The sequence below is a fragment of the Amphiura filiformis genome, unplaced genomic scaffold (genome assembly GCF_039555335.1).
Source record: "Amphiura filiformis unplaced genomic scaffold, Afil_fr2py scaffold_25, whole genome shotgun sequence".
NCBI lineage: Eukaryota > Metazoa > Echinodermata > Ophiuroidea > Amphilepidida > Amphiuridae > Amphiura > Amphiura filiformis.
Window position 1 is genome coordinate 1,161,456 of NW_027305489.1, and position 9,685 is coordinate 1,171,140.

Genomic DNA, 9,685 nt, shown 5'->3' on the forward strand with positions numbered 1-9,685 from the left:
GCATTTAGCTTGAGAGCCGATAGGCTCGAAAGCTAAATGCAATAACTCCATGGCAAGTGCAATTATCTTGACGAATGCATTTGCACGAGTACATTATCCGTCATACACTTTGAGTGTAGGCCTATTAAAACAATAGGCAATATTAATTGCTGCATTCATTATATTAGTTTTAATATTAGGGAAAATATCTTACATTTTAAAAACACCGTCAGGACATTGACCAGCTACGTAGCATTTAACTGGTAAAGAAAATCAATCCCTGTAATCAATGGTATCGATTGCGCCATACGTCATACTTAGGTAACTTATTCACGCATGGTTTAATTGACTTGACTTTATGTTGTGATCATTTAATATCGTGGTTTCGAACACAGAGAGCACTGAACCAGTTGGAAACGATCGATTTAGATGTCAGACTAGTACTACGGTGAATATCAACTGGACTTTATAGCTCTATAATTTGAACTACTTATATTAAAACACACGACATTGGGATTTAACAATTTGTTCAGTATTATCATAGGCCTTCAAACACATGTGTTTGAAGGCCTATGGTATTATAAAGGATGATCATGATATTATGCGCTAGTGTGTGTTTCCCAGGCCCGGCTATGTTATTTTAGATATAGGCCTACATGTATTTCATTTGTAAAATGCTGAATATTTTGCAATGGTGTCATCTTGTATAATTATGATCCACCTGTTTTTGGCCCTTTTTAATTAATAGAAGCTCGATTATTCTCATTTGATGTTTGATTTATTTGAGGTCATTAATCATAATTTATGACAATGATATTTGCAAGGGTGCAACTCTACTAGTCTTATTACAAGACTGCCCTATCCCAACCCTAAACCCTAATCCTAAACTCCGTAAACGAGGACTGGACTCAAGTCTAGCGAGTTGCACCTTATTCGGTAATTGTACACTATTATAGAACACCGTTTGTAACTATACCATTTTAACACCACAGAATGTATATTCGTACTTTTTTTGTTGGTATATATATCGAACAGACAATTATATAGTTATGTGATCTCTGTGTCTAAAGCGCCACCTAACTCTACTTTATGGTTATGTGAAAGTAGTGTTTCTAGTATTTGAGCGTGCACGTATTATCTAGAATCTATTGTTTAGCGTGCAGGTTTTAGATAATGCATTGTTTAGCGTGCAGGTTTATATAATTTGGGCTGTGAAGGGTAGTTCGCGAAAATAATGCACGGGAGAAGAATACATAACGATGAATAGAAACGGGCACTAGAAGTGTATATGAGAATAAAGTCATCGCCTCGATAATGATGATAATATTAAAGCCATATTATAACATTTTCATACAAAATAGATTAGCATTTCTTTGCTATAAAATGTTAGTTTTTATTGTCAGATATATCCCTTTTTGGAGCCGAACAACTACGGCAGAGCAAAGAAAATTGGAATTTACTACCAGCGCATATGTCGCCAATACGTACCACTCCTTCGGTCATGTTATGGTACGGCCTTTTGTTGTGTAGATCACCGTCGCGCACGCCGTGTACGTACTGTGTGTTATGAACATCGTGTATGCGTTCGACTAATAATTCCATCGTAATAATAAAACGCTGATTCAGGCGTTTTATTCAAAATCTCGGATTTTGACAAAACAACGCTCACCCAGAGTCTTGATTTTTTTCAGGGTATATTGGTTTAATAAAGTACAATATAATCGTGTAAAAAATTAATTTTAAAAAATCAGTGAGGGCGTCCTCCTCAGCAAATGTTATAATATGGCTTTAATTAGTGTTGATTATTTTTGTGCAATTTGACTTTTTGTAAGTGAGAAATCTAAAGAAGCATAATTTTTTACAAGAAAATAATATACATGTTAGGCTAAAAATACCAAATTTGTTTCCTATTATAGGTAACCTGCAAATCTAAATGCAAAATGCACTATTTTCATTTTTTTTCATATGAAAATTGAGAGTTATTGGAGTAAATTGAGGATTCATTCATATTGTTTATAAACCAAATATATGAGAAATAAGCTTTTACAATAATTGTTACAATGTTTTGGAAGGACGACAATTAATTTACAATTTTTTTCTTGAAATCGTATATTGATCTTTACATTTGTTATTTTTTCCCCATTTTAAGATTTGGGCGGCAAAAAGGAAGGGGCAAAGGGTGGCAAAAAATATAAATAGAAAGGGCGGAAAATTGTTCAAAAATATTTAAATGCCGTGAAAACAGGTTTGAGGTTGCTAGCGCTATACTCGACATATGGAGTGTCACCCTCAAATTTTAATATTTACCCCTCCCTTATATCCGGAAATCAACACATATGAAAATAATGATGCGATGCTGTAATTATTATCTGCATTAATTTTGTGTTTTATTTCGTAAAGCACATGTCATACAAAAATAACCACAAAACACATGGTCAAAGTCAATGTAAGCCAAGTATCTAAAATAGAGTTTTGTTATAATATACATATTTACATACTATTTACAAAAGTTATAAGTCTACACGTTTACAACACTACGACGATCTCGTGCAGTCCATGTCAGTCCTAAAATATTTGTTATATTTAAAATATTTACATACTATTTACAAAAGTTATAAGTCTACGTTTACAACACTATGACGATCTCGTGCAGTTCATGTCAGTCCTAAAATATTTCATATATTTAAAATATTTACATACTATTTACAAAAGTTATAAGTCTACACGTTTACAACACTATGACGATCTCGTGCAGTTCATGTCAGTCCTAAAATATTTGTTATATTTAAAATCTTGCAAGAACTTTAAATGATCGTTTTTGTCGAAGACATATCAAGTTCCACAAAATGGCACAAAATCCACGAGTTGCACAAAACTCTCCAGTTCAAGTTCATAAAATCTCGCAGGCATAAACGGTCTTCTCCGATTTACATGTATCACACCTCACGTTGCAGCACCATTGGAATTGACAATTACATCTAGACTCCACCACAACCTTTGTCTCCGTTACTCTAAGTCCACATTTAGTGCATAGTCTCTTGCAACTGTGATGCTCCCACGAGGCCAGTTCATCAACCGAAGCATCATCTTTAGGACTGCGCAGGCACTCACGGCCTTCCGTACCACGTGTACCGATGGTAGAATTTGCGTCACAGTAATCAGGGGACTTCTCCAAGTAGACCAAATTCGTCTTTTTCAAAAGAGTTGAATCCTCGCTGTTTTCTCCTTCTACAGTTCTCGAAGCAACCTTTCCATTGATGAGTTGACCACGAACATAATTTACACGGACGGCATCCAGATATTTCTTCTTGAGTATAGATCCGATGACGCGGAAGTCAGCGAGTTGGTCCCAGCACGTTTGGACGGAGCAGCTACCTGACACACCATGACACTTGCATCGTCGTTGCATGTTCTTACGAACAACCTGTCAGGAAAAAAAAACATTAAAAAAACGTAAAACATTGACATTTAATTAACATTAGAGCGCGGATCAGGATCTGTGATCTCACTCAATAGATATATCATTTGGGTACACAACATCCTCTCTCGTCTACCGAAGATAGCAACATCAATATTACATCACAATTTGCTTGTTGCGGTCCGCCGACATACATATACAATTGTACATACATTCTAATGAATTTAAAAGTTGACCAAATATTGTATACAATATATAGGCTACTTATAGTTGACAATTTTTGTCACATCGTATTAATCGTTATGTACTTATTACAAACGTGTTTTGCTTTACTGGTCAAATAAAATGGCAACACGTAGATATACACTAGTTCCAAAACATGTTAGTCGTCTTACCTTTCTTCCAACTTCGTTGTTATGGAGATTGGCGACAGCTCTTGCATCATCACCAGTTTCTAATTCGTCTATGAAATTCTTGGAAAGTCTCTCGCCGAAATTGACATTATCACTACAACCACCCCACTGCCAGTCGTCACCGCCTAAATGAGGGAAAAGAAACAAAATATTAGTTTTAAATAACATTTGATGGACAAAAAGTTGCTGGAATTTGTCACTTTTGAACGAATCCATGCCTCTGAAGAATGAAGGCCTAATGGCGTTTACTAAACAGATCTGTAAAGCCATGTAGTAATGTAGTACAAGTCCAAAAATACTATGCATTTCTAAACTGTTTCAAGAACCATCATCCAAAATAACTTGAATTAAAGTAAAGAGTCACATTTTACCAGTCGTTATGGCAGCATTGCAAAGCTACAAACCGACATAATTGATATCAATAATTTTCTTACCCATTTGTCCGATTTTGCTGTTGTCACATCCGCATTTGGTGAAGTCGCCCAGACTACAATTCTTGGTCAATGTAAACATAATTCCGGCAGTGTTGATGGCATGAATGAAAGACATCTCACGAGTCGCTGTATAGATGGGAAAAACAAAACAACAAATCATTAACATGATCAAGTGGAATAAACTTAACATTTCAGCAAAAGAGAACATAATCATTTGTTAACTTTAAATATTCAAGTACCTGAGTAAAAGCATCCTTGGTAAAATGTTCCATCGTGGACGAAATACTACTTCATATTATTCGTAATTAACTAAACTCAAAACGGTAAGTTTCGGGTTTTTTTTATATGTATTTATCACTCTTAAATTGCAGGTAAAATCAACTTACGATTCAATTCGGTGAATAACGACAGCGAGTTATCGGGACAATTCCATCGATCCCACTTGAATTGATGTTTACACTCCGACATGGCGTGGTTCGCTCCAGCTGCTATGCTGTCAGAATAAGACAAATAAGTCTGTGGAAGAGATGACAAGTGATATGATTAGAGTTCAATGTTATTATCATCAGGTTAATACTGAAATTTGGCCTAATTTGTAAGGGTATGAAACATACAAAACTCGCACAAACGTCAAAAAAGAAATACGCGAAAATTTTATCCAATTAAATAGACTAAATATTCAATTTTTATTATTGCATTATTTCCAATTTTGGCGAATAGAGAAGGGTACGCACTCGTACAAACGTCAAAAATACAAGCAAAATTTCAAATTCAAACTTATTTCGTTCCACACAAATTGGATTAAAGAGGGATCGGAAATAAATAATAATCCTAACAAGGCAAGTATGTGAACATCAGTTCTTTCTATTCGTTTCTTGTTACTTATGTCCGCAATGTTAAGCAATGTCAATTTCCTTTTCTAAACAAAATCCATTAATACTATTATAGGCTACTCTTCTCTTATAAACGTGTCAAATTAGTTTCTAATAATAAAACAGTAGATCTACTCATGAAATATACAACATTCAACTTGTAACATTATTTCAATGTCAGATGGTAAACAACAACAATTCTTACCTTGGAACCAGCTAGCAGTAGATTAATTGCTTGTGACCTGTCAAATAACAAAAAAGAAAACAATCTTTTAAGACTTATACTCAATACTGCGTTATTAAAGCTTTTAAACTACGTGATTCTTTGTAAGTTTTTTTAAACAAATTCATCAGGTTTAGTAATTAAGGAATTTTCTTTTGTCAAAACCAATAGTAAGTTTTCTTCAAATTGCTTTACTAGGTAGGCCCATTATTTACTTATCTAATCCATTCATTTATAAATTATTTTCGTGTGCTCAAAATTCAACAAATGTATGAAAGATTTTTTTTGCAAAAAACTTACCAGCCATTAATGAAGCAATGTACCTGCATCGCAGATAGCAAACAACAATACAAAACTGCAGCAACTTGACGAAACATGATGATGAGTATTCCGCAATTCAAGCAATTGAGTATGTTAATGGTATATTCCAATTTCCAATATCAACGAATTATTGTAACAAATATTACAGAAGTAACACTAAGCGAGATGAGATGTTGTTCTGACGGTAGCTAAAGCAATTGTGACGTTGAAACGAACTTGCAGTTGAATTTCATAACTTCCTTTGCGTGTGCCTAAAAGACAATCGACATCAGACGTCGGCTGCCGCGCCATTTCCTCTCTAGTTCATTGAGACGGAAGAGAAAGGAACGATCGAAACGCGCCTGCGCATTTCCTTGTGTAAAATACTAGGAGTACATTTCCTCTGATCAAACTGGTGGGAAATATAAAACAATTGACGCGAGCGTGCAGTATATTGAGTGTTTAAAACCAGACCTTGCTATGTACAAAATTTATATTTTTAAAAGTTTAAAAGGTTTTGTCCCAGGCGTTTGATTCGTTATGAAAAATAAAAACAATTGAACATGGGATATATTATATTATTCTTGCTATGATTTCTTTACTTTTGTTTAAATTAAACAATAAACATCAACATTAAACAAACCATAACCATTTGTGATATAATGTTAATAAAATTAAACTGAATTGAATTGACGGCAAGGTGCTTTTTCCAGTTCCTGGCTGGACGCTATCATTGACATCTTAGAGTTCAAACATCCCACCTTCAACTTTCGGCATATTAAGCGGATTAGAACACCGCGTAAGATGTGGTATTTCAATCCGTGATTGACAGGCAAATTGCAGAAATTAAGAAAAAATTAAATGTTTCATGATCAATTTAATTAACTAATTTAATTCAAATAAATTTGAATCGAATTGAATTGAATTGAATTGAATTGAATGTGAAGGCCTATCTGCGCGTGAACAGGGAAAATAACGAGTTATATGAAGTTTAAAATAGAATCAAAGCTCGTGTATTTCTAAACACATAATTATTGCCATCACTTTGTTTAAATGCTAAACGAGTTGGAGTATTGAAGGATAGTGTTTAGGCTGAGACTATAATAGTCTCAGGTTTAGCCATATGCATGTATTATGTAGCTATGATTATTACTAAAAAGATATTAATGTATCTGCGTTAACAAGAACAGTAGAGGTGGTAAGAAAGAAAGAACGAAAGAAAGAACGAAAGAAAGAACGAAAGAAAGAACGAAAGAAAGAAAGAAAGAAAGAAAGAAAGAAAGAAAGAAAGAAAGAAAGAAAGAAAGAAAGAAAGAAAGAAAGAAAGAAAGAAAGAAAGAAAGAAAGAAAGAAAAAGAAAGAAAGAAAGAAAGAAAGAAAGAAAGAAAGAAAGAAAGAAAGAAAGAAAGAAAGAAAGAAAGAAAGAAAGCAGAGTCGTCACTGCAATTCAAATTTCTCACCAATGTTGACAATTGTCAGTGTCAGTGTAAATATAAATATAGCAATGACTTCAAGTGAGATTGGGCAATTAAAAGTACTCAGATGAATTGTTGCATGTTTTGAAATATGGGTATTTCTCTGCAAAGGTGTACTATTGGAAGATAGGCAAATATGAATTTGAAAATGATTATAAAAATGTTTCCTTTACATATCTGTAAGGATGTAAGTCTCTAGTGCATGAAAACAATATTTGGCGCAATCTTTAGGGCGCCCTCTATATTATAGAGGGCGTAATCTGCAGGTTGTGCCAGGTGAGCATCATCTCCGTCACATTTAGGCCAAAAAAAGGAAAAAGGACAAAAAATTGTTAAAACTCTTAATTATGAGTTTTATGGATAACTTGTAAGTTGCTTGATTCATGTTTGCTTTTTTCATTAAAAAAAATATGATTTTGTACTTTCGTCATTTAGTTGGGACAATGAGAGGCAGGCTGTACGGAAAATGTCATGTCTGTTAGTATTTTTTTAATACAAACTTAAGTATATTCATAATTTTGCTTGAAATAACTAAATAAATTTCTATTGACATAGTAAACACATACGATATCAATTACATTTCCAAATAGTAAATTCCATGTTGTCTGGGTCAAAGGTCAAATAAAGGTCAACAACAATTGTGATGGAGATGACAATGTTGTGATGGAGATGATAGTGATGTGACGGAGATGATATTTCTACACAAATTCCTATAGAGAATCATCTCCGTCACAGACATTTGATTTCAGTAATTGAAATTCATACAGATGAGAAGGTTTAGAATTGGTAAGCATTTTCTGATAAACTAAACTGGACTTCGCTGTATCTCAAGATCCGGTGATGTGATGGAGATGATGGTGATGTGACGGAGATGATATTTCTACACGAATGATGGTTCAGACATTGCTTACGATTAATAGCAGGGTTAAGCTTACCCACGTGTTACATATCACCACAACAGCTTGTGGGACATATTCAACCATCATTATTTTCCGGAAAAATTCAACAATAAGACTTATATCAAATTGATCAGAAACGTTTGGAGATGATGTTGAATAAAGGTACGCGCGTGTATACTTGAAGATACCCTCAAAATTGGCAGGAAAAGAGTGCCAATGTGCACCTATTCCGGGTTGATGTTTTTCGTCGTCTGTAAAAGGCAGCGTACAGGGTCAAATTATTGACCTCTGATATTTGGTCTTTTGATGCCAATGTGACGGCAATGATGCAAAACCAAGGGACAGCAATTTTTGACACAAATTTTGAATTATTCCATAAAATTGACTTTAGAAGTGGTTTTAAGCATTTAAACCTTCTTAGACATGATATTTACCCCAGTCAGTGGTAATTTTCACTTCCCACACTTGCTCACAAAAATACTACAAAATCACTCAAATTCGGTGCGTGACATCGGGACATGGGGTTTTCAGGGGGGTCGTCAGATATTGAAGAATTTTTTGACTCCAAGAAATAAATTTTTCCCCACTTGGATGTTCTGAACTATTTTTATACATACAAAAGTCTGTGACTAAGCCAAAAAAGAAAAAAAAATCCGCTTTTAAAACTTTTATGAGCGCCGAAAGTCGCGGGACTTAAAAGTTCCCCTTTTCAGAGAATCACCCATATAAAGGAATATATAGTTGTTATTATTATAGGCCAAACAAATTAAGAAAAATAAGACCCACCACTAATTGCATCAGAATCATTTAACCACCATTCATTTCAGAAAAGCATATTTAATAACACAATAAAAGTCCCCGAAAATCCCAAAAGAGGTCCTAATTTGCATAAATCCAAAATGGCCCCTTTAAATGCAGGGGTGAAGTTGGCCAAATCTTAATGTTTAAAACCATACCAATATTTTGCTCTCATCATAAGGGTTCAGAAAAAGTATAGTCTGACCAGTCTTCGACATATTAGTTCTTGGGTTATAGCACAGATCCGGGGACTGTGGTTATAGGCAAAAAGGTCAAAGGTCAAATTTTGGGGCCATGGGCATTTACAATAATATTGCATTTTTTTTTACATTAGTTTTTAATTTGATTGGCTTATTACTTATGTCACACCTGAGTGCATGGAGATACATAATGGTTGCGGAAACTTATTGACCGCCCTTCGTAAGTTTCCCGGACTGACCAATTATTTCCGTTAAAAACTGAGATAAGGGGGTCGGGGCTCTGAGGGAACTGCGCAAAGCACGTGAAAAAGTACAATGGAAGATTTCCATACAATATAAATTTTTGGCTGATTAAAAAATATACTTTCTGAAAAGGCGTTGTTTACTGTGAGAAAAACTGTTTTATATTAGGCCGAGTAAGAAAAATACATGTTTCTCGTCCGCGCCCTCCTCCTTTTTTGAAGATTTTTCAAATTTCTTTTTATTTTGTAAACTTTCAGTTATAACTTGTTGAAAAAGATGTTTCAGAAGTTGAAACTTATTTTACGGCTTTGTAAATGCATAATACATCATTTAAGAAGAGTATTATGCCCATGCTCAACTTTAGAAGGGTTCACGTGCCATTACCCCTGATATTTTAATATTGTGGGATTTACCTACCCGCATATTATATC

The 9,685-nt window shown here is 34.4% G+C and overlaps 1 protein-coding gene across 1 annotated transcript; it reads right to left on the reverse strand.

Annotated features, from left to right (window-relative positions):
- Positions 1-2,369: 2,369 nt before the first annotated feature.
- LOC140143665 (protein Wnt-8b-like) lies at positions 2,370-6,029 on the reverse strand. The gene is made up of 6 exons (XM_072165481.1): positions 5,640-6,029; positions 5,322-5,358; positions 4,631-4,760; positions 4,245-4,370; positions 3,793-3,935; positions 2,370-3,403 (listed from the first exon to the last, which is right to left on the reverse strand). Exons 1-6 carry the CDS (start codon positions 5,714-5,716, stop codon positions 2,870-2,872), a joined length of 1,047 nt encoding a protein of 348 aa, XP_072021582.1. The 5' UTR covers positions 5,717-6,029; the 3' UTR covers positions 2,370-2,869.
- Between the last annotated feature and the right edge of the window lie 3,656 nt (positions 6,030-9,685).

Coding starts and splice junctions, on each gene's coding strand:
- LOC140143665 (XM_072165481.1), bottom strand. CDS start 5,716: ATGTTTCGTCAAGTTGCTGCAGTTTTGTATTGTTGTTTGCTATCTGCG. Junction 5,359..5,639: donor CATTGCTTCATTAATGGCTG/GTAAGTTTTTTG, acceptor GTTATTTGACAG/GTCACAAGCAATTAATCTAC. Junction 3,936..4,244: donor CAGCAAAATCGGACAAATGG/GTAAGAAAATTA, acceptor TCCCTCATTTAG/GCGGTGACGACTGGCAGTGG.